The 24,431-nt window shown below is 49.9% G+C and overlaps 2 protein-coding genes across 6 annotated transcripts in view; one reads left to right on the top strand and one right to left on the bottom strand.

Moving 5' to 3' along the window:
* Window positions 1-24,431, top strand: part of rexo4 (REX4 homolog, 3'-5' exonuclease) — a 202,371-nt gene that overhangs the window by 44,038 nt on the left and 133,902 nt on the right. The window lies entirely within an intron of this gene.
* adamts13 (ADAM metallopeptidase with thrombospondin type 1 motif, 13) overlaps window positions 102-24,431 on the bottom strand; it is a 119,741-nt gene continuing 95,411 nt past the window's right edge. For both annotated transcript variants that reach the window (XM_059638322.1, XM_059638323.1), the window contains exons 25-32: window positions 23,894-24,073; window positions 18,656-18,832; window positions 16,578-16,782; window positions 14,862-15,150; window positions 12,862-13,008; window positions 11,096-11,272; window positions 7,995-8,173; window positions 102-4,130 (exon numbers count right to left, since the gene is read on the bottom strand). In XM_059638322.1, coding sequence (XP_059494305.1) covers window positions 3,954-4,130; window positions 7,995-8,173; window positions 11,096-11,272; window positions 12,862-13,008; window positions 14,862-15,150; window positions 16,578-16,782; window positions 18,656-18,832; window positions 23,894-24,073 — 1,531 coding nt within the window. In that variant the 3' untranslated portion in view covers window positions 102-3,953. The remainder of the gene's footprint in view (window positions 4,131-7,994; window positions 8,174-11,095; window positions 11,273-12,861; window positions 13,009-14,861; window positions 15,151-16,577; window positions 16,783-18,655; window positions 18,833-23,893; window positions 24,074-24,431) is intronic.

The following is a 24,431-nucleotide window of genomic DNA, read 5'->3' as shown; positions in this document are numbered from 1 at the left end:
GGCAATAAATGCTGCCCACCAGTGACACCCACATCCCACAAGTGATTAATAAAATTAATTAAGCTTGGGAAATAAATGTAATTTATAAAACAGAAGCAATGTTTAATGTGTATAAAATAGTTTAATACAGGTTTAACACATGGATTAAAGAACCTCCTCAATTGTAACCATGCTTGAGCAACAGTGACATTGTGGTCATGCAGATTAATAATCCAAGGTCTGGGAATTTAAATCCCACCCTGGCATTTGTTAGAATTTACTTTCATGAATATGTTTGTAATTTAGAGCTTGTCTTGATAAAGATGATCATGAGAAATTGTTGTAAAAACCTCAAATTTCATTTGGGAAGAGAATCTGCTGTCCTTACCTGGTCTGGCTTCCACAAGGTCCACATCCAATGGGGCTGGCTCTGGGATGGCTGAGTAAGACTCAATGGGGCTGGCTCTGGGATGGCTGTGTAAGACACAATGGGGCTGGCTCTGGGATGGCTGAGTAAGACACAATGGGGCTGGCTCTGGGATGGCTGTGTAAGACACAATGGGGCTGGCTCTGGGATGGCTGAGTAAGACACAATGGGGCTGGCTCTGGGATGGCTGAGTAAGACACAATGGGGCTGGCTCTGGGATGGCTGAGTAAGACACAATGGGGCTGGCTCTGGGATGGCTGAGTAAGACACAATGGGGCTGGCTCTGGGATGGCTGAGTAAGACACAATGGGGCTGGCTCTGGGATGGCTGTGTAAGACACAATGGGGCTGGCTCTGGGATGGCTGAGTAAGACACAATGGGGCTGGCTCTGGGATGGCTGAGTAAGACACAATGGGGCTGGCTCTGGGATGGCTGAGTAAGACACAATGGGGCTGGCTCTGGGATGGCTGTGTAAGACACAATGGGGCTGGCTCTGGGATGGCTGTGTAAGACACAATGGGGCTGGCTCTGGGATGGCTGAGTAAGACACTCTGGTCAAGGGTGATTAAGTTGGACAACCAGTGCCCCCTGGAGAATCAGCCTGGCCTGCTGGATGCCAAGTCCAATGGCAATACTATATGCCATCACCTCCCCCTTCTGGACTTCATTCAACTGAAATACCTTCTAAGTATTAATACCTACATATGGAGCTAATTTTATGAGGAATTGTGGACTGAAGGAGCTACTAATAATCATTTTTTAAAAGTTATTTTCTAATTAACTTGTTCAGAGAAATAGTTCTCAAGCTCTGGAGCAGGTGGGACTTAAACCCAGACATCCTGGTCCAGACGCAGGGACATTACCACTGTACCATCAGTACCACCTCATGTCTTTCAAGTGTATATCGTAGTCAAATGAGCTGAGTCAACGCCAATGTGTGGTATTTGTTGCCACCTGAACCTACAGGTGCCCCTGTGATGGCAGGAAGCACAATTGTGAAGAATCTACACTCTGGTTTCAATCACACCTATGAGAGTTTTTATATCGATGTGACACTCCAGCCAGCTCCTTCTCTGATTTGTGGCTCTGTCAAGGCGGTCATTCCAGACAGTAAAAAATTCAAGGTCTTCACTGTGTTTGATGCTCACTGTCTCACAGATGGTGTAACAGGTTTCAACCACAGATGATATACATTGAATGAAATCTGCATATCAAAAGATGAAGAAATGCAACTAAAATACAAAACACTAATATAAAACAATTCCTGGGATTAACTCAAACTCAAACAGCCACAGCAGCTGAAGGGTTACAGCACCGACAGTACATACACATCAAACTGCTTTCCATAGCAAGAGATAATGGGAACTGCAGATGCTGGAGAATCCGAGATAATAAAGTGTGAAGCTGGATGAACACAGCAGGCCAAGCAGCATCTCAGGAGCACAAAAGCTGACGTTTCGGGCCTAGACCCTTCATTTTTTTTATCTTGCTTTCCATAGGAATCTGCTTTTCCTTGGATGGATTCAATTGAAGTCTTAGAGTACAGCACAGAAACAGACCCTTCAGTCCATCTCATTCATGCTGACCCAGATATCCTAAATTAATCTAGTCCCATTTGCCAACATTTGGCCCATATCCCTCTAAATCCTTCCTATTCATGTCCCCATCCAGACACTTTTTAAATGCTGTAATTGTACCAGCCTCCCCCACTTCCTCTGGCAGCTCACTCCATACACATACTACCCTCTGCATGAAGAAATTGTCCCTTAGATCCCTTTTAAATCTTTCCCCTCTCACCTTAACCCTGTGCCCCTCCTGTTTTGGGCTGTATTGGATCACAGGATTTTAAATATCTGTGATCTTAGCCACAATCACACTAGGCAGCAGCTTCCTGCTAGAGAAAATGTCTCGCTCCAAGCTGGGCCAAACTTCAAAACCAGCCATGCCTCCAGCTCAGAATGCCATTTCCAATTATCACACCAGTTCAGGAGCGTGTCTTCCTGCTGCGCACAGATTTCCCATCATACAGGATCACAAGAATCCAGCATGATTACTCCCAATTCAGTTGAAATCAGTTAATCGGGCAAGTCAACAGAGATAATGCGGTGTGGAGCTGGGTGAACACAGCAGGCCTGGCAGCATCAGAGCAGCAGGAAGGCTGACATTTCAGGTGAGTCAGTTCCCCTGTCCTTGGTATGTAAGACCTGTGACTGACAATCAATCAAAGCCTATGACAAAGTAAAATCAAAAACATTCAACCCAACAGTTGACAAATGGCTAACTTTCTGCCAGTCCCTGAGCTTTATGTAATGGCCTGCACCCATCATCGAACAATTGTCAGCTAGTAGTCAGATCAACTCCACCAGTTCAGATGGGGTTCCACATGCAAGACTATACTCATGAGTTTGGGAAGGATACATCGGCCTAAAGATCCCTTCTGCTGAACTAGCACAGTGCATGGCACCTCTCTTCAACTCTGACCTGCCATCTGACCAAGGCTGAGTTAGCTCAAAGATGGCAGAGCTAGGGAGACTTCTGCAAGTGGCAGTGTGAGAGCTCAGTGGGATGTGGGGGCCCAAGTCACTAATCGACCTGTCAATGTAGATCTAGCACTATACCATGAGGCCTGGTGTACATTAACACTGTCTTCACACACCTTTATTCAAATTTGATATTTTTAACATGAATGATTTATAGGTAGCATAAATATAATATTGTCAGTCATAAATCAATAGGAAATTCAGAAGAAACCTTGGAACAGAGAGCATGGAGGAAGTGGATTGCAGTGAGCACAGGAGCACTGAACTTTTGAAAGTTTTAATTGACACCAGCCCATCCCTACTTTAACCCCAGCATGAACAGGTTTTAACTTGAGGAGAGAAAGTTCCAGATTTGTTTTGTGTGAGGATGTGCTTCTGACATCAGCCCTGAAGGCCTGGCATGAATGTGAATAATCTTCCCTTTCACCCTCAGAACCTCAGCAGAGGAAATAGTTTCCTTCGAACGACTCTATCAAATCCTGAATCATCTTAAGCACCTCAATTAGATCGTCCTTTAGTCTGCTTTTAAATAATCATTCCCAGGTCTTCAGAAATGAAACTCAATGCCTCTTTGCTGCTCTCCTGTGTAAACAATAAGAGCCCTGCTGGGAGCTTGTGTGGTTTGGGTTGGGACAGAGACCATTTTCTGATTATTCTCTGCTTCATCACAATTGATGCAATGGGTCTGAACGATTGGAGATCTTGGGCTGTCAAAAGCACAAATTGAAACAGATACTCGCTGGTCATAGCTGGAACGTTTCAGTGTCCATTCAACCACCTCCAAGTTACTGAAGCCTGCAATTAGATTCTACACAAATTCCTTGCAGCGTAACATTACAGCAAGTCTGGTTTCCATTAGGAGGTAAATACAGCAAAGATTGCCTTGACTTTGGGAAAGAACGATCCTTTACAAGTGCCATCAGGGGAGTGAGAACCAGAGGACAGCCGTGTGGAAATAAGGAAGCATCAGGATGATCTGGGGGAGAGAGATTCTGCCTGAATGCCTCCTACCCACAGTTCAGCCTACGGGTAATACCCAGGGTCCTGGAGGGCAGAGCTCTGAACAGAGCACGGAATCCGAAATCACCATGAAATTCAATCTCAACGGAGCTGCCTAACGACTGCCACTGGAATAGGCTGTTACCACGGTACGCAGAATATCTCTGAGTGGTGACATCTTTTATCTGAGAACAAAAAGACTTTAACAGTCAATGAATGAATTACACTGTAAAGCAGAAGCATGACTGGTTGAAGATTAAATTCAAAGGTTGTTAACATTTGGAATAACTCCTCCCCCCAGATCATTAAAACATATTAGACAGAAGTAGGCCATTTGGCTCATCATAACACTGCAGCTGTTTTAGAACGATACGGCCAGTTTCCATGCAACATGTATCCCAGTGAGAGTCAGTGTGTGTGGGACTGTACCCCAGTGAGAGTCAGTGTGTGTGGGACTGTACCCCAGTGAGAGTCAGTGTGTGTGGGACTGTACCCCAGTGAGAGTCAGTGTGTGTGGGACTGTACCCCAGTGAGAGTCAGTGTGTGTGGGACTGTACCCCAGTGAGAGTCAGTGTGTGTGGGACTGTACCCCAGTGAGAGTCAGTGTGTGTGGGACTGTACCCCAGTGAGAGTCAGTGTGTGTGGGACTGTACCCCAGTGAGAGTCAGTGTGTGTGGGACTGTACCCCAGTGAGAGTCAGTGTGTGTGTGGGACTGTACCCCAGTGAGAGTCAGTGTGTGTGGGACTGTACCCCAGTGAGAGTCAGTGTGTGTGGGACTGTACCCCAGTGAGAGTCAGTGTGTGTGGGACTGTACCCCAGTGAGAGTCAGTGTGTGTGGGACTGTACCCCAGTGAGAGTCAGTGTGTGTGGGACTGTACCCCAGTGAGAGTCAGTGTGTGTGGGACTGTACCCCAGTGAGAGTCAGTGTGTGTGTGGGACTGTACCCCAGTGAGAGTCAGTGTGTGTGGGACTGTACCCCAGTGAGAGTCAGTGTGTGTGGGACTGTACCCCAGTGAGAGTCAGTGTGTGTGGGACTGTACCCCAGTGAGAGTCAGTGTGTGTGGGAGCTGTACCCCAGTGAGAGTCAGTGTGTGTGGGACTGTACCCCAGTGAGAGTCAGTGTGTGTGGGACTGTACCCCCGTGAGAGTCAGTGTGTGTGGGACTGTACCCCAGTGAGAGTCAGTGTGTGTGGGACTGTACCCCAGTGAGAGTCAGTGTGTGTGGGACTGTACCCCAGTGAGAGTCAGTGTGTGTGTGGGACTGTACCCCCGTGAGAGTCAGTGTGTGTGGGACTGTACCCCAGTGAGAGTCAGTGTGTGTGGGACTGTACCCCAGTGAGAGTCAGTGTGTGTGGGAGCTGTACCCCAGTGAGAGTCAGTGTGTGTGGGACTGTACCCCAGTGAGAGTCAGTGTGTGTGGGACTGTACCCCCGTGAGAGTCAGTGTGTGTGGGACTGTACCCCCGTGAGAGTCAGTGTGTGTGGGACTGTACCCCAGTGAGAGTCAGTGTGTGTGGGACTGTACCCCAGTGAGAGTCAGTGTGTGTGGGACTGTACCCCAGTGAGAGTCAGTGTGTGTGTGGGACTGTACCCCCGTGAGAGTCAGTGTGTGTGGGACTGTACCCCAGTGAGAGTCAGTGTGTGTGGGACTGTACCCCAGTGAGAGTCAGTGTATGTGTGGGACTGTACCCCAGTGAGAGTCAGTGTGTGTGGGACTGTACCCCAGTGAGAGTCAGTGTGTGTGTGGGACTGTACCCCCGTGAGAGTCAGTGCGTGTGGGACTGTACCCCAGTGAGAGTCAGTGTGTGTGGGACTGTACCCCAGTGAGAGTCAATGTGTGTGGGACTGTACCCCAGTGAGAGTCAGTGTGTGTGGGACGGTACCCCAGTGAGAGTCAGTGTGTGTGTGGGACTGTACCCCCGTGAGAGTCAGTGTGTGTGGGACTGTACCCCAGTGAGAGTCAGTGTGTGTGGGACTGTACCCCAGTGAGAGTCAGTGTGTGTGGGACTGTACCCCAGTGACAGTCAGTGTATGTGTGGGACTGTACCCCAGTGAGAGTCAGTGTGTGTGGGACTGTACCCCAGTGAGAGTCAGTGTGTGTGGGACTGTACCCCAGTGACAGTCAGTGTATGTGTGGGACTGTACCCCAGTGAGAGTCAGTGTGTGTGGGACTGTACCCCAGTGAGAGTCAGTGTGTGTGGGACTGTACCCCAGTGAGAGTCAGTGTGTGTGTGGGACTGTACCCCCGTGAGAGTCAGTGTGTGTGGGACTGTACCCCAGTGAGAGTCAGTGTGTGTGGGACTGTACCCCAGTGAGAGTCAGTGTGTGTGGGACTGTACCCCAGTGAGAGTCAGTGTGTGTGGGACTGTACCCCAGTGAGAGTCAGTGTGTGTGTGGGAGCTGTACCCCAGTGAGAGTCAGTGTGTGTGGGACTGTGCCCCAGTGAGGGTCAGTGTGTGTGGGACTGTACCCCAGTGAGAGTCAGTGTGTGTGGAACTGTACCCCAGTGAGAGTCAGTGTGCGTGGGACTGTACCCCAGTGAGAGTCAGTGTGTGTGGGACTGTACCCCAGTGAGAGTCAGTGTGTGTGGGACTGTACCCCAGTGAGGGTCAGTGTGTGTGGGACTGTACCCCAGTGAGAGTCAGTGTGTGTGGGATTGTACCCCAGTGAGGGTCAGTGTGTGTGGGACTGTACCCCAGTGAGAGTCAGTGGGTGTGGGAGCCCGTACCCCAGTGAGAGTCAGTGTGTGTGGGATTGTACCCCAGTGAGAGTCAGTGTGTGTGGGACTGTATCCCAGTGAGAGTCAGTGTGTGTGGGACTGTACCCCAGTGAGAGTCAGTGTGTGTGGGACTGTACCCCAGTGAGAGTCAGTGTGTGTGGGACTGTACCCCAGTGAGAGTCAGTGTGTGTGGGACTGTACTCCAGTGAGAGTCAGTGTGTGTGGGACTGTACCCCAGTGAGAGTCAGTGTGTGTGGGAGCCCGTACCCCAGTGAGAGTCAGTGTGTGTGGGACTGTACCCCAGTGAGAGTCAGTGTGTGTGTGGGACTGTACCCCCGTGAGAGTCAGTGTGTGTGGGACTGTACCCCAGTGAGAGTCAGTGTGTGTGGGACTGTACCCCAGTGAGAGTCAGTGTGTGTGGGACTGTACCCCAGTGAGAGTCAGTGTGTGTGGGACTGTACCCCAGTGAGAGTCAGTGTGTGTGGGACTGTACCCCAGTGAGAGTCAGTGTGTGTGTGGGAGCTGTACCCCAGTGAGAGTCAGTGTGTGTGGGACTGTGCCCCAGTGAGGGTCAGTGTGTGTGGGACTGTACCCCAGTGAGAGTCAGTGTGTGTGGAACTGTACCCCAGTGAGAGTCAGTGTGCGTGGGACTGTACCCCAGTGAGAGTCAGTGTGTGTGGGACTGTACCCCAGTGAGAGTCAGTGTGTGTGGGACTGTACCCCAGTGAGGGTCAGTGTGTGTGGGACTGTACCCCAGTGAGAGTCAGTGTGTGTGGGACTGTACCCCAGTGAGGGTCAGTGTGTGTGGGACTGTGCCCCAGTGAGAGTCAGTGTGTGTGGGACTGTACCCCAGTGAGAGTCAGTGGGTGTGGGAGCCCGTACCCCAGTGAGAGTCAGTGTGTGTGGGACTGTACCCCAGTGAGAGTCAGTGTGTGTGGGACTGTACCCCAGTGAGAGTCAGTGTGTGTGGGACTGTATCCCAGTGAGAGTCAGTGTGTGTGGGACTGTATCCCAGTGAGAGTCAGTGTGTGTGGGACTGTACCCCAGTGAGAGTCAGTGTGTGTGGGACTGTACCCCAGTGAGAGTCAGTGTGTGTGGGACTGTACTCCAGTGAGAGTCAGTGTGTGTGGGACTGTACCCCAGTGAGAGTCAGTGTGTGTGGGAGCCCGTTCCCCAGTGAGAGTCAGTGTGTGTGGGACTGTACCCCAGTGAGAGTCAGTGTGTGTGGGAGACGGTACCCCCGTGAAGCAAAGAGAGAGAGAGATGGGGAAAACTAAGTGAAGAATGTAAATCCTTGAAACAAATTTATTGGAATTTTAGTCCAACTCACAAGAATGTAGTCAGTTGCAGTGACATTGATTCCAATATTGAATCTGAGGTATAGAACTCTGATCGCGATCCGGCTGTTTGGAGCCACATTGATAATGGTCCGACAGGCTTGACCCTCTATATAGGGCTGCATGGGACTCACAATTGCACCCCCTGGTCCATATAGCTGTCTGTCGCATTCTGCAAAAGAGACAAAGGTCGCGTGGGAAATAGATGTCTGTCCTGGGGGACGGCACTCAAGATTTTCACTGTCCTTTTGAGAGGAAGCCCGACTCTAGTTTTATCATTGTTCGCACGTGTAGCTCCTGTACCCCATCCTCTACCAGAAGAAATAGTCAGTTCTGCGGAATGGTCACTGGACCATTCACTCTGATTTCTGTCCACAGATGCTCCAGACCTGTTGAGCTTTTCCAGCAACTTCTGTTTTGTCCTTTCTTTACAGTTATTCTGAAAGGTCCCGTTGAATCCTACAATTATCATAAACATCTTTGCTCTATTGCAGTCCTTTTTGTTATACTCGAAGGAACAGAAACCTAGATTATGCAACCTCTCACTGAATTTAAACTTATAACCCTGGGATGGTTCTGGTGAATCTGACTGTAGCCTCTAAGGCTTACTAGCCTTTCTAGAGTCAGGAACTGAACAAAATAATTCCAAATGAGCTCTATGACTGTGTGAGCATAACATTCACCTCTTTATACATCAGCCCCCTGGAAGCAACGCCCAATATTCTGCCAGCCTTTTTGATTAGCCTCTTCCACCTGCCGACGGGATTTTAGTAACTTCTGTACTTGAACTCCAAATTGTCAACATCCACTGGAGACAACAGGGGCCTTAGATTATCCTCTCATATGAGAAATGGCATCTCAGCGAATACAGCACTCACTGGGTGCTGATCTACTGAAACTGCAGAATGTCCTCATTGCTGACCCTCTCCTAGGGCCACTCTACTGAAACGTGGAAGATTTAGCAGGAGGTTCAACAGGATCAATGTGGCGAAGTAGTTTTCCTGTGTAAGAGAGTCTAGGACCAGGGGACATCATCTCAGAGGGAAGAATTTCTTCTCTGACGGGGTGACAGTGATGAATCCCTCAGCACTGACCCTCTGACAGTGTGGGGCTCCCTCAGCACTGACCCTCTGACAGTGTGGGGCTCCCTCAGCACTGACCCTCTGACAGTGTGGGGCTCCCTCAGCACTGACCCTCTGACAGTGTGGGGCTCCCTCAGCACTGACCCTCTGACAGTGTGGGGCTCCCTCAGCACTGACCCTCTGACAGTGTGGGGCTCCCTCAGCACTGACCCTCTGACAGTGATGCATCCTTCAGCACTGACCCTCTGACAGTGTGGGGCTCCCTCAGCACTGACCCTCTGACAGTGTGGGGCTCCCTCAGCACTGACCCTCTGACAGTGTGGGGCATCCCTCAGCACTGACCCTCTGACAGTGTGGGGCTCCCTCAGCACTGACCCTCTGACAGTGTGGGGCTCCCTCAGCACTGACCCTCTGACAGTGTGGGGCTCCCTCAGCACTGACCCTCTGACAGTGCGGCGCTCCCTCAGCACTGACCCTCCGACAGTGTGGGGCTCCCTCAGCACTGACCCTCTGACAGTGTGGGGCTCCCTCAGCACTGACCCTCTGACAGTGCGGCGCTCCCTCAGCACTGACCCTCTGACAGTGTGGGGCTCCCTCAGCACTGACCCTCCGACAGTGCCACACTCCTGCAGCACTGACCCTCTGACAGTGTGGGGCTCCCTCAGCACTGACCCTCTGACAGTGTGGGGCTCCCTCAGCACTGACCCTCCGACAGTGCCACACTCCTTCAGCACTGACCCTCTGACAGTGTGGGGCTCCCTCAGCACTGACCCTCTGACAGTGTGGGGCTCCCCAAGCACTGACCCTCCGACAGTGCCACACTCCTTCAGCACTGACCCTCTGACAGTGTGGGGCTCCCTCAGCACTGACCCTCTGACAGTGTGGGGCTCCCTCAGCACTGACCCTCTGACAGTGTGGGGCTCCCCAAGCACCGACCCTCCGACAGTGCCACACTCCCTCAGCACTGACCCTCCGACAGTGCCCGCTCCCTCAGCACTGACCCTCCGACAGTGCGGCACTCCCTCAGCACTGACCCTCCGACAGTGCCCACTCCCTCAGCACCGACCCTCCGACAGTGCCACACTCCCTCAGCACTGACCCTCTGACAGTGTGGGGCTCCCCAAGCACCGACCCTCCGACAGTGCCACACTCCCTCAGCACTGACCCTCCGACAGTGCCCGCTCCCTCAGCACTGACCCTCCGACAGTGCGGCACTCCCTCAGCACTGACCCTCCGACAGTGCCCACTCCCTCAGCACTGACCCTCCAACAGTGCCCGCTCCCTCAGCACTGACCCTCCGACAGTGCCACACTCCCTCAGCACCGACCCTCCGACAGTGCGGCACTCCCTCAGCACCGACCCTCCGACAGTGCCCACTCCCTCAGCACTGACCCTCCGACAGTGCTCACTCCCTCAGCACTGATGCACCGACAGTGCCCACTCCCTCAGCACTGATCCTCCAACAGTGCCCACTCCCTCAGCACCGACCCTCCGACAGTGCCACACTCCCTCAGCACTGACCCTCCGACAGTGCAAACTCCCTCAGCACTGACCCTCCGACAGTGCAACACTCCCTCAGCACTGACCCTCCGACAGTGCTCACTCCCTCAGCACTGATGCACCGACAGTGCCCACTCCCTCAGCACTGATGCACCGACAGTGCCCACTCCCTCAGCACCGACCTTCCGACAGTGCCACACTCCCTCAGCACTGACCCTCCGACAGTGCAACACTCCCTCAGCACTGACCCTCCAACACTGCGGCGCCCCCTCAGCACTGACCCTCCGACAGTGCCCGCTCCCTCAGCACTGACCCCCCGACTGTGTAGCACTCCCTCAGGGCACCCCACCCACACCCCCTCCAGTATTGCATTCGGATTGTAAGTGGCTGGATTTTGAAATCAATACTCTAAGGCATTTCTCGAACCGATGGCAATGTGGGCAGAATATTTCGCACTGAGCCACAGCCGATCCTCTGAAACTGACAGGCCCAGGTTCCAATAGAATACTCACCTCTAAAATACTGTCGAGATGAAACACTACTGAAGTACTGAAGGATGGTTCCACTATCCTCAGTGTTGGTCCGTTGCCTGATTGTGAGAGTATTCGTGACAGACGTGAGCTTAAACCCACTCAAAGGCGAGCAAGTCTTCCAAAACAATCGACGACCACAAAATGACAATGAGTCCTCTGCAAGGAAGGAAACAGAAAGTTGAGGTCAAAAACATTCCATCGAGTTCACACAGGTATTTGTCGCCCATTCCTGAACACTGGGATGCTCACTGGGATACAGCTCCCACACACACTGACTCCCACTGGGGTACAGTCCCACACACACTGACTCTCACTGGGATACAGTCCCACACACACTGACTCTCACTGGGGTACAGCTCCCACACACACTGACTCTCACTGGGGTACAGTCCCACACACACTGACTCTCACTGGAGTACAGTCCCACACACACTGACCCTCACCGGGGTACAGTCCCACACACACTGACCCTCACCGGGGTACAGTCCCACACACACTGACTCTCACTGCAGTACAGTCCCACACACACTGACTCTCACCGGGGTACAGTCCCACACACGCTGACTCTCACCGGGGTACAGTCCCACACACACTGACCCTCACTGGGGTACAGTCCCACAGACACTGACCCTCACTGGGGTACAGTCCCACACACACTGACTCTCACTGGGATACAGTCCCACACACACTGACTCTCACTGGGGTACAGTCCCACACACACTGACTCTCACTGGGATACAGTCCCACACACGCTGACTCTCACCGGGGTACAGTCCCACACACACTGACCCTCACTGGGGTACAGTTCCACAGACACTGACCCTCACTGGGGTACAGTCCCACACACACTGACTCTCACTGGGGTACAGTCCCACACACACTGACCCTCACTGGAGTACTGTCCCACACACACTGACTGTCACTGGGGTACAGTCCCACACACACTGACTCTCACTGGGGTACAGTCGCACACACACTGACTCCCACTGGGGTACAGTCCCACACACAGTGACTCTCACTGGGGTACAGTCCCACACACACTGACTCTCACTGGGGTACAGCTCCCACACACACTGACTCTCACTGGGGTACAGTCCCACACACATTGACTCTCACTGGGGTACAGTCCCACACACACTGACTCTCACCGGAGTACAGTCCCACACACACTGACCCTCACCGGGGTACAGTCCCACACACACTGACCCTCACCGGGATACAGTCCCACACACACTGACTCTCACTGAAGTACAGTCCCACACACACTGACTCTCACCGGGGTACAGTCCCACACACGCTGACTCTCACCGGGGTACAGTCCCACACACACTGACCCTCACTGGGGTACAGTCCCACAGACACTGACTCTCACTGGGGTACAGTCCCACACACACTGACTCTCACTGGGATACAGTCCCACACACACTGACTCTCACTGGGGTACAGTCCCACACACACTGACTCTCACTGGGATACAGTCCCACACACACTGACTCTCACTGGGGTACAGTCCCACACACACTGACCCTCACTGGAGTACTGTCCCACACACACTGACTCTCACTGGGGTACAGTCCCACACACACTGACTCTCACTGGGGTACAGTCGCACACACACTGACTCTCACTGGGGTACAGTCGCACACACACTGACTCTCACTGGGGTACAGTCGCACACACACTGACTCTCACTGGGGTACAGTCGCACACACACTGACAGGAACTGGATGACTCTGGGCTCTCACTCTTTGTGCAGTTTAAGGAGCTGGTTAGAACACGGACAGTGATGACTTCATTGAGTGGTCGTCCAATTGTCAGCAGGCAATCCCTCCCCAATAAGCTGGTCAGGTTCAGAGTTCCTGATTCGCTGAGAAACAGCTTGCCACATTGACCTGGAATTAGGAAGATGAAGAATCAGTCGGCATTCGCTTCTGGCAATTGTGGTTAGTGCTGCATCTGTCTTTTCATCTCTCCATCAATGTCAGTCTGTACCCAGCCAAAGAAAGTGAACATTTCTCACATACACACAGCTGAAGCATTCACTGCATTGAGGTGATTGTATCAAAAGACAAATGTAACTGACTGCAGATCAAAATGATCAGCCAACAGAAACACGACTTCCAACCATCCGATCCACTCCTCGTCTGCACTGTTTTAACAAACGGTGAACACGTTAATTTAACTTCAAACTCTTTCCAATTTCAGACTGTACTATCAACTGTATTTAACCCCATACTGCCCCTGTCCTGGGAGTGTTTGATGGGGGACAGTGTGAGGGAGCTTTACCCTGTAACTAGCCCTATACTGCCCCTGTCCTGGGAGTGTTTGATGGGGGTCAGTGTGAGGGAGCTTTACCCTGTAACTAGCCTATACTGCCCCTGTGCTGGGAGTGTTTGATGGGGGTCAGTGTGAGGGAGCTTTACCCTGTAACTAGCCCTATACTGCCCCAGTCCTGGGAGTGTTTGATGGGGGTCAGTGTGAGGGAGCTTTACCCTGTAACTAGCCCTATACTGTCCCTGTCCTGGGAGTGTTTGATGGGGGACAGTGTGAGGGAGCTTTATTCTGTAACTAGCCCTATACTGCCCCTGTCCTGGGAGTGTTTGATGGGGGACAGTGTGAGGGAGCTTTACCCTGTAACTAGCCCTATACTGCCCCTGTCCTGGGAGTGTTTGATGGGGGTCAGTGTGAGGGAGCTTTACCCTGTAACTAGCCTATACTGCCCCTGTCCTGGGAGTGTTTGATGGGGGACAGTGTGAGGGAGCTTTATTCTGTAACTAGCCTATACTGCCCCTGTCCTGGGAGTGTTTGATGGGGGTCAGTGTGAGGGAGCTTTACCCTGTAACTAGCCTATACTGTCCCTGTCCTGGGAGTGTTTGATGGGGGTCAGTGTGAGGGAGCTTTACCCTGTAACTAGTCTATACTGCCCCTGTCCTGGGAGTGTTTGATGGGGGTCAGTGTGAGGGAGCTTTACCCTGTAACTAGACCGATACTGCCCCTGTCCTGGGAGTGTTTGATGGGGGTCAGTGTGAGGGAGCTTTACCCTGTAACTAGCCTATACTGCCCCTGTCCTGGGAGTGTTTGATGGGGGTAAGTGTGAGGGAGCTTTACCCTGTAACTAGCCCTATACTGCCCCTGTCCTGGGAGTGTTTGATGGGGGACAGTGTGAGGGAGTTTTACCCTGTAACTAGCTTATACTGTCCCAGTCCTGGGAGTGTTTGATGGGGAACAGTGTGAGGGAGCTTTACCCTGTAACCAGCCCTATACTGTCCCTGTCCTGGGAGTGTTTGATGGGGGTCAGTGTGAGGGAGCTTTTCCCTGTAACTAGCCTATACTGCCCCTGTCTTGGGAGTGTTTGATGGGGGTCAGTGTGAGGGAGCTTTACCCTGTAACTAGCCCGATACTGCCCCTGTCCTGGGAGTGTTTGATGGGGGGAAAGTGTGAGGGAGCTTTACTCTGTAACTAGCCCTACACTGCCCCTGTCCTGGGAGTGTTTGATGGGGGACAGTGTGAGGGAGCTTTACCCTGTAACTAGCCTATACTGCCCCTGTCCTGGGAGTGTTTGATGGGGGACAGTGTGAGGGAGCTTTACCCTGCAACTAGCCCTATACTGTCCCTGTGCTGGGAGTGTTTGATGGGGGTCAGTGTGAGGGATCTTCACTCTGTATCGAATTCTGTGCTGTCCCTCTCTGGGGAGTGTTTGACAGACAGTCAACATTATTCAGAGAGTCTGTTGCAAATACGTAACTGGTATCCCGGCTGTCTTCATCCTTTCTGGATTTTGCTGGTGTGGTTCGGTTTGTCACCACCCTGTGTTTCATTACAGCTGAGCGAGTAATGGAGGCAGCGCCTGTGGGGACCAGCACTGCTGTTGTCACGTTTGACCTTTGTGTTGGGCAGGGTCCTGAGTCACAGGGCTCCACTGCGGTGAGCTTTGTCAGATGGTCACAGAAAGCATCGGGCACAGTCTCCGCTGTTTCCACTTTACTGCAGAGCAGCTGCCGCTTCCGGGTTCCCTGCCCACAGGAAACTGAGCACTGCCAAAAGATGGAACAGACAGACATCCTGAAGCCCGCATTCATCTATCCACAGTTCTTACTCCCACTCCTCCCTTTCTGTTGCCATACTGAACCTCTCCACCTGCTAAAGCTGTCCCAGATTCCTCATCCTCAGGCGGGGAATGAGTACAACAAGGAAATTATCGTGACATTTGACATGTTCTTGCAATCTCCTACCACGTGCAGTATAACTGAGCAGTTTAAACTGATTCATCTTTACACTGTACAAATAATCTTTGTATGGTATGATCTGCCTATGATGCAGACAAAACAAAACTTTTCACTGTACTTCGGTACATGTGACAATAATAAATCAAATCAAAACAGCCAGGTTATATCATATTTGGTGCACTGTGTACATTCTGGCCACAGCCGCAGTACTGGCCTTCGAAAGAAAATGGCTCAGGGTCACCACCTTTCAGATTTCTGCAGGGTAGATCTTGATGAGAGATTACAGAAATTAGGTTGCAATTCTCTAGACTACATCGGTGAAGACATGTTTTGTCTGATGTCATTACAATATGGAAAATAATTGGTAGAACCAGTATAATAAGATACTAAAGAGAATTAACAAAGTAGACAGAGAGATGATACTTCCTCATGTGGGGCAATCTGGAATAGTTAGGATAAGGGGTAGCAGATTTAAAACACAGGTCAGAAGAAATAACCTCTCTCAAAGGGTCGTTACCCTGTGGAATTCACTCCCCCAGAGTGCCGTGGTTGGTGTCACATTGAGTAAACTTAAGGAGGAAGGAGGTAGACAGATTTTAATGAATAATGAGTTGACAGGTTGATGGGGAGCGGCAAGAAAGTGGATTTGAGGCTGACATAAGATCATGCACGTTCATACTAAGTGATGGAGCAGCTCGAGAGACTGAATGGCCACCTCCTTCTGGTTCTGATGTTTCTGTGACAGACAGAAACAATTTCTGCAGATTGGGGGATTCAGGAGAAGGGAACAGAGACTTTAATATCAGAGTGGCTCAGGACACAAGTTCAAAAATGAAACAAAGAACCACAAAAACAGGAAGTCTGACACAAACAAAACGAGAAATTATTGGAGAAACTCAGCAGATCTGGCAGCATCTGTGGAGTCAGGAACAGAGTAAATGTTTCTTCAGAACAAGTTCAGAAACACTCTTTGCACAATGAGTGGTAGATGTGTGAAAGTCTCTCCCACAATAAGCATTTAGGCTATCTCAATCATAAACTTACATCAGAGATCAATTGATCTCATGCATGTGGAGAAAGGGTCCCGAAGGTGGAGAGGGTTGAGATACACATCAGTCATGATCACACAAAATGTTGGTTCAGGCTTGAGCATCTGACTGGTCTCCGCCTGTTCTGAAGTTCACAGCATATTCACTTAAGCCTGCCTTCCCTTCCTACGCAGTCAGGACACTAACCTTGGACCAGTCCTGGACAATCCAGCCAAATGGACAGTTGCTGACCACACAAGGAACAAGGGACTGTGGCTCCTCCAGCACCGAACACAGAGTTTTCTTCACTTCCACATTGGTTCCATTGCGAAACTGGACGCAGGATACCCTCCTCTTCGCCAGACCATTCCCACACACCACGGAACATCGGCCGGGCTCGGAAACCTGCCACCTGTCCATCAAACACACAAATAAACAATCCTACCAGTTCAGGGTTCCCCTTGATCCATCAGTCCCAATCAGAGAGAAAGCCAGACATCTGGCTCTAACTCAGTATTCCCCTTTGTTTCAGGGTTAACTTCTACACAATTTTGCATGTCCTCATTCTCTCCTCCATTTTAGAATTACAGCGACTCCACGTAACACACTAACTCCATTTCAACACTGCCTGTTTTAAAAGAGTTGCATCATCAAAAATTCAATGACTTTAAATTGAGAACGTACCCCAGTGAGAATCAGTGTGTGTGCGACTGTACCCCAGTGAGAGTCAGTGTGTGCGCGACTGTACCCCAGTGAGAGTCAGTGTGTGTGGGACCGTACCCCAGTAAGAGTCAGTGTGTGTGGGACCATACCCCAGTGAGAGTCAGTGTGTGTGGGACTGTACCCCAGTGAGAGTCAGTGTGTGTGGGACTGTACCCCAGTGAGAGTCAGTGTGTGTGGGACTGTACCCCAGTGAGAGTCAGTGTGTGTGAGAGCCGTACCCCAGTGAGAATCAGTGTGTGTGCGACTGTACCCCAGTGAGAGTCAGTGTGTGTGGGACTGTACCCCAGTGAGAGTCAGTGTGTGTGGGACTGTACCCCAGTGAGAGTCAGTGTGTGTGGGACTGTACCCAGTGAGAGTCAGTGTGTGTGGGACTGTACCCCAGTGAGGGTCAGTGTGTGTGGGACTGTACCCCAGTGAGAGTCAGTGTGTGTGGGACTGTACCCAGTGAGAGTCAGTGTGTGTGGGACTGTACCCCAGTGAGGGTCAGTGTGTGTGGGACTGTACCCCAGTGAGAGTCAGTGTGTGTGGGACTGTACCCCAGTGAGACTCAGTGTGTGTGGGACTGTACCCCAGTGAGAGTCAGTGTGTTTGGGACTGTACCCCAGTGAGAGTCAGTGCGTGTGAGAGCCATACCCCAGTGAGAGTCAGTGTGTGTGGGACTGTACCCCAGTCAGGGTCAGTGTGTGTGGGACTGTACCCCAGTGAGAGTCAGTGTGTGTGGGACTGTACCCCAGTGAGGGTCAGTGTGTGTGGGACTGTACCCCAGTGAGAGTCAGTGTGTGTGGGACTGTACCCCAGTGAGAGTCAGTGTGTGTGGGACTGTACCCCAGTGAGAGTCAGTGTGTGTGTGGGACTGTACCCCAGTGAGAGTCAGTGTGTGTGGGACTGTACCCCAGTGAGAGTCAGTGTGTGTGTGGGACTGTACCCCAGTGAGAGTCAGTGTGTGTGGGACTGTACCCCAGTGACAGTCAGTGTGTGTGGGACTGTACCCCAGTGAGAGTCAGTGTGTGTGGGACTGTACCCCAGTGAGAGTCAGTGTGTGTGGGACTGTACCCCAGTGAGAGTCAGTGTGTGTGTGGGACTGTACCCCAGTGAGAGTCAGTGTGTGTGGGACTGTACCCCAGTGACAGTCAGTGTGTGTGGGAGCTGGGCCCCAGTGAGAGTCAGTGTGTGTGGGAGCTGGGCCCCAGTGAGAGTCAGTGTGTGGGGGACTGTACCCCAGTGAGAGTCAGTGTGTGTGGGACCGTACCCCAGTGAGAGTCAGTGTGTGTGCGACTGTACCCCAGTGAGAGTCAGTGTGTGTGCGACTGTACCCCAGTGAGAGTCAGTGTGTGTGGGACCGTACCCCAGTGAGAGTCAGTGTGTGTGGGACTGTACCCCAGTGAAAGTCAGTGTGTGTGGGACTGTACCCAGTGAGAGTCAGTGTGTGTGGGACTGTACCCCAGTGAGAGTCAGTGTGTGTGGGACTGTACCCCAGTGAGAGTCACTGTGTGTGTGGGACTGTACCCCAGTGAGAGTCAGTGTGTCCAGGAAATCGAGAAGAAATGGAAAACATCACAAACCTTGGTGGGCACGGATGAAGATTACAGGTCTCCTTGTCCTCGGGTTGAGGCAAATGTAAACATTCTTTGTGTGGCACCAGCTGTTCTTGTTCTCCCCGAGTTTTTATACAATACAGCAGCCTTCTCCTGAATCCTCCTCCGCATGACACACTGCACGATTCAGACTTGGTCTGCCATCTACACAATGGTTCAAAGAAAGGCAACCTATTCATGCAATCAGCAGGAGAAGAGGCTGCAGTTGGCTGCACTCGTCATCCAAACTCCGAGATGGAGGAAAGGAGAAATTTCAATTCAAGAATCAAGGCAGTAGGTCTTTAGAAGGGTAGATCAAGAAAACTTAGAATGTTACTCAAAAATAACTCAGGATACTAGACTCGTGCAATTTGTTACAAAGTCGTCTAGAGTATTTGTGAATTGGAAGGCAGGAAGTTAGAATTTGTTTGTAAAAATCAAAGTGGAGAAAATCAATGCCTGGTCCCTTTAAAAGATTTTTCTTTGTCTGTGTTTGGAAGTTTGCAAGGACTGTTCAGAGAGTCCCAGATCGGAACAAGTGTATCAAAGGTCTTTCAGTTTGCAGGCAAAACAACAGTCTTGTCTTGAGAGCATGGTTTGGAGCTGGAGGAACTCAAAACATTTCTGAAGAAGGGTCCCAACCCAAAATGTCAACTTTCCTGCTCGTCTGATGCTGCCTGGCCTGCTGTATTTCCCCAGCTCCAGACTGTGTTATCCCTGACTCCAGCATCGGCTGTTCTTACTATTTCTGAGTCTTGTTTAGATGTTTTGGCTACAAGCTAGACTCTGCCAATTAATTTACGCCAAGCCCTCGGTGTTTGAAAGCCGATTGAATTTAAAACTGAGGGTTTTGATAACCTGAAACCAACCATACTATAACAAATTGATGTGTCGTTTGGCGGGGGATATAAGAAAATCGGGGTGAGAGCCAACTGCCATCTAAAACAAAAGCAAATCTGCCATCTGCAAAATAAATCTAGCTCTCAGATAAAATCATTAAGCTCTCTAAAAGAAAGCACCACCAAAGTGGGGCCTGTGTTTATTGGAACAACAAACGATCAGAATCCTGCTTTAACAGGAAATAATTAAAAGTGAGAAGGGCATTGTTCAGTTTGTCAGTAGTACTGTTAATTTGTTTACTATTCGCATTAAATAAATAAATTGTTACTTGTTGCTTATAAAAGAATCAGGGATTCCTTTCATGTAACTACTGTGTTAACAGATTATGAGGGGCAAGGCAAGCTTCCCTGGGTGTTTCAGGTTTAATTACAAGAAGGGAACCTCTACTCTCACTGTAACAGATTGGGGCTGGTGTTTCTGGTTAATTTTCAGAGGGGTTTGACCTCCCTGTTCTCTGTAACCAAGTTAAATAATGTAAAAAGCTTATATGATGATCCCGGCATGGAGGGTTGTCCTATGAGAAAAGGTGAAATCGGTTGGATCTCTGCTCACAGGGGTTTAGAAGAATGAGAGGCGATCTCACTGAAACATATCAGATTCTTAAGGGGTTGGGTAGGATAAATGCTGAGAGGATGTTTCCCCTCATGGGAGAGTCTGGGACCAGACGGCATAGTCTCAGAATAAAAGGGCACCAATTTAAAACTGAGATAACGAGGAATTTCTTCTCTCAGAGGGTCATGAGTCTTTGGAACTCCCTACCACAGAGGGCTGTGGTGGCAGGGCCCTTATGTACATTTAAAGCTGAGATAGATTCTTGATCAGTCGGGGAATCAAGGGTCACAGGGAAAGGGCAGAAAAGTGGACCTGAGGAATGTCAGATCAGTCATGATCTTATTAAATGGCAGAGCAGGCTTGAGGGGCAGAATGGCCTCCTTCTGTTCCTATTTAGATAGAGCATGTCAGAAAGGCAAGGTCACAGTGATCATGGGGGACTTCAATATGCAGGTGGACTGGGTGAATAATGTTGCCGGTGGATCCAAAGAAAGAAAATTCATGGAATGTTTGCAGGATGGCTTTTTGGAACAGCTTGTGATGGAGCCCACAAGGGAGCAGGCTCTTCTGGACTTAGTGCTATGTAGTGAGCCTGACTTTATAAAATACCTCAAAGTAAGGGAACAGTTAGGAGGCAGCGATCATAATATGGTAGAGTTCAGTTTGCAGTTTGAAAGAGAGAAGGCAAAATCGGATGTAATGGTGTTACAGTTAAATAAAGGTAATTACAGGAGCATGAAAGAGGAATTGATGAAAATCAACTGGAAGCAGAACCTAGCGGGCAAGACAGGAGAGCAACAAAGGCAGGAGTTTCTGGGTGTAATTGAGGACACAGTACAGAGGTTCACCCCGAAGAAAAGAAAGATTATCCGGGGGTGGGATTAGACAGCCTTGACTGACAAAGTATCAAAGAAAAAGAGACAGGCTATAAAGTGGCCAAGAGCACTGGGAAATCAGAAGTTTGAGAAGGCTACAAAAATAAACAGAGAATAACAAAGAGTGAAATAAGGAAGGAGAGGATCAATTATGAAGGTAGGCTAGCTAGTCATATTAGAAATGATAGTAAAAGTTTCTTTCAATACATAAGAAACAAACGAGAGACAAAAGTAGACATTGGGCTGCTCCAAATTGATGCTGGAAGGCTAGTGATGGGAGATAAGGAAATAGCTGAAGAACTTACTAAGTACTTTGCATCAGTCTTCACAGTGGAAGACATGAGTTGTATCCCAACAATTAAGGAGAGTCAGGAGCAGGACTGAGTATGGTAGGCATTACAAAAGAGAAAGTGCTAGAAAAGCTAAAAGGTCTAAAAATTGATAAATCTCCTGGCCTTGATGAGCTACATCCCAGAGTTCTGAGGGAGGTGGCTGAGGAAATAGCGAAGGCGTTGATTGTGATCTTTCAAAAGTCACTGGAGTCAGGGAAAGTCCCAGATGATTGGAAAATTGCGGTTGTAACCCCCTTGTTTAAGAAAGGATCAAGATAAAAGATGGAAAATTATAGGCCGATTAGCCTAACCTCGGTTGTTGGTAAAATTCTAGAATCCATTGTTAAGGATGAGATTTCTAAATTCTTGGAAGTGCAGGGTCGGGTTAGAACAAGTCAGCATGGATTTAGTTAGGGGAGGTCATGCCTGACAATCCTGTTCGAATTCTTTGAAGAGGTAACAAGTAGGTTAGACCAGGGAAACCCAGTGGACATTATCTATCTAGACTTCCAAAAGGCCTTTGAGAAGGTGCCTCACGGGAGGCTGCTGAGCAAGGTGAGGGCCCATGGTGTTCGAGGTGAGCCACTGGCTTGGATTGAGGATTGGCTGTCTGACAGAAGGCAGAGAGTTGGGATAAAAGGCTCTTTTTCGGAATGGCAACCGGTGACAAGTGATGTCCCACAGGGTTCAATGTTGGGGCCGCAGCTGTTCACTTTGTATATTAATGATCTGGATGAAGGGACTGGGGGCATTCTGGTGAAGTTTGCTGATGATATGAAGATAGGTGGACAGGCAGGTAGTACTGAGGAGGTGGGGAAGCTGCAGAAAGATTTAGACAGTTTAGGAGAGTGGTCCAGGAAATGGTTGATGAAATTCAATGTGAGTAAATGTGAGGTTTTGCACTTTGGAAAAAAGAATACAGGCATGGACTATTTTCTAAACAGTGAGAAGATTTGCAAACCAGAAGTACAAAGGGATCTGGGAGTGTTGGTCCAGGATTCTCTAAAGGTTAACTTACAGGTAGAGTCTGTGATTAAGAAAGCAAATGTAATGTTATTGTTTATCTCAAGTGGGTTGGAATATAATAGCAGTGATGTGCTTCTGAGGCTTTATAAAGCTCTAGTTAGGCCCCATTTAGAATACTGTGTCCAATTTTGGGCCCCACACCTCAGGAAGGACATACTGGCGCTGGAGCGTGTCCAGCGGAGATTCACACGGATGATTCCTGGAATGGTAGGTTTAGCGTATGATGAACGGCTAAGGATCCTGGGATTGTACTCATTACAGTTTAGAAGGTTGAGGGGAGATCTAATAGAAACTTACAAGATAATGTATGGTTTAGAAGGGGTGGACGCTAGGAAGTTGTTTCTGTTAGGCGGGGAGACTAGGACCCGTGGGCACAGCCTTAAAATTAGAGGGGGTAAATTTAAAACTGAAATGAGATGACATTTCTTCAGCCAGAGAATGGTGGGCTTGTGGAATTCATTGCTGCAGAGTGCAGTGGAGGCCGGGATGTTGGATGCCTTCAAGGCAGAGATCGATAAATTCTTGATCTCAGAAGGAATCAAGGGCTACAGGGAGAGTGCAGGGAAGTGGAGTTGAAATGCCTATCAGCCATGATTAAATGGCAGAGTGGACCCAATGGGCTGAATGGCCTTACTTCCACTCCTATGTCTTATGGTCTTATTTCACATGGTCCTATGGCATTAGTAGATGCTAATGTTTGACCATTGGAAGTGATCAATAATTCATAAAGCACTGTGGTGAGAGAAAGGGCTCTACCAATATGAGCTCTTTAGAAAAAATTACTCAAAACCAATATACATTTGAAATAATGATACAATCAGCAACTCACCAAAGCTCCTCAGACAGCACCTTCCAAACACACAACCACTTCTATCTAGAAGGACAAGGGCAGTAGACACATGGGAACATCACACCCAGCGAGTGCCCCTCCCAGCCACTCACCATCCTGACTTGGAAATATATTGCCACTGGGTAAAAAATCTTGGAGTTCCCTCCCTAACTGTATCGTAGGCATCCCTGCACTAGATGGAAGCCAGTGATTCAAGATGACCCCATCTTCTCAAGGGCATCTAGAGATTGGCAATAATTGTTAGCCCCAGCAATGATGCCCATATCTTAAGAACTATTAAGATACACCACGGTGGTGGAATCTCAGCAGTTTCATGAGTTGAAAATGCAGCTGGTGCAGCTTTGGCACTGGGTTACGGAGTGAGTGTTGGTGAAGTTGATTGTGGATAGGGGAGTTGATCAGTCTGGTGCAAGGTTGTGGGTCAGAGTTGAGGGGGTTGAGAGAGGTGGGGCAGAGGGGGGAGGTGGGTGTGCTTAGAGAGCTATCATTCGCAGGAGCTGGGGAGAAGGCGGGTGGGAAGGTGGGGGTGAGGGGGTAGGTTCAGGGGTCAGTTGATTCTGGGGCTCGGGTGTTGATGAGTTGGCAGGAGTTTTGAAAAGGAGAATTTGACTTTGGTGTGTTCAATATTGGACTGGATGCTGAATTGGAGGCAAAATTCAGGGACAATTTTTTGTCAAAGAAAAGTACTTACTGCACTGGACAGGGCTCAGTGTTACAGATCTTTGTTGAAGCTGGTCTGAGTGTAATTTCACATGCTGAAGGAGGGACCCTCTGTCTCACACTCTTCTCTTCCTCTACGCAGTACACATCCCGTTCCCGAATCCCACCATCACAGCTTGCATTGCAAGGGCCAAACGCATTGACTTCCCACCTTGCAAGGAATAAATAACAGTTATAAACAGCGTCACATACAGCCACTGTATCTTTGACTTCATGAATGGTGATTTGAGCCAGGGTCTCCACTCCTGACTACTCCATCACTGCTGCTGCAATGTGCGCACCTGTCAAACACATCCACACTCTTTTAAATCTCTATTTCTGTTCGTAGTGAAAACTCATTCTCAGGGGAACAATATCACTGGCTGGGCCCAGCATTTATTGCCTGTCACTAGAGGCCCTTGAGTAGGTGGTGATGAGCTGCTTTGTTGAACTGCTGCAGTCTACCTGCTGTAGGTTGACCCACAATGATATTAGGGAGGGAATTCCAGGATTTTGACCCAACAACACTG

Source organism: Stegostoma tigrinum, chromosome 29 (assembly GCF_030684315.1).
Source record: "Stegostoma tigrinum isolate sSteTig4 chromosome 29, sSteTig4.hap1, whole genome shotgun sequence".
Taxonomy (NCBI): domain Eukaryota; kingdom Metazoa; phylum Chordata; class Chondrichthyes; order Orectolobiformes; family Stegostomatidae; genus Stegostoma; species Stegostoma tigrinum.
Note: the sequence above shows the minus strand (reverse complement) of the source record. Positions and strands in the feature narration are given on the sequence as shown.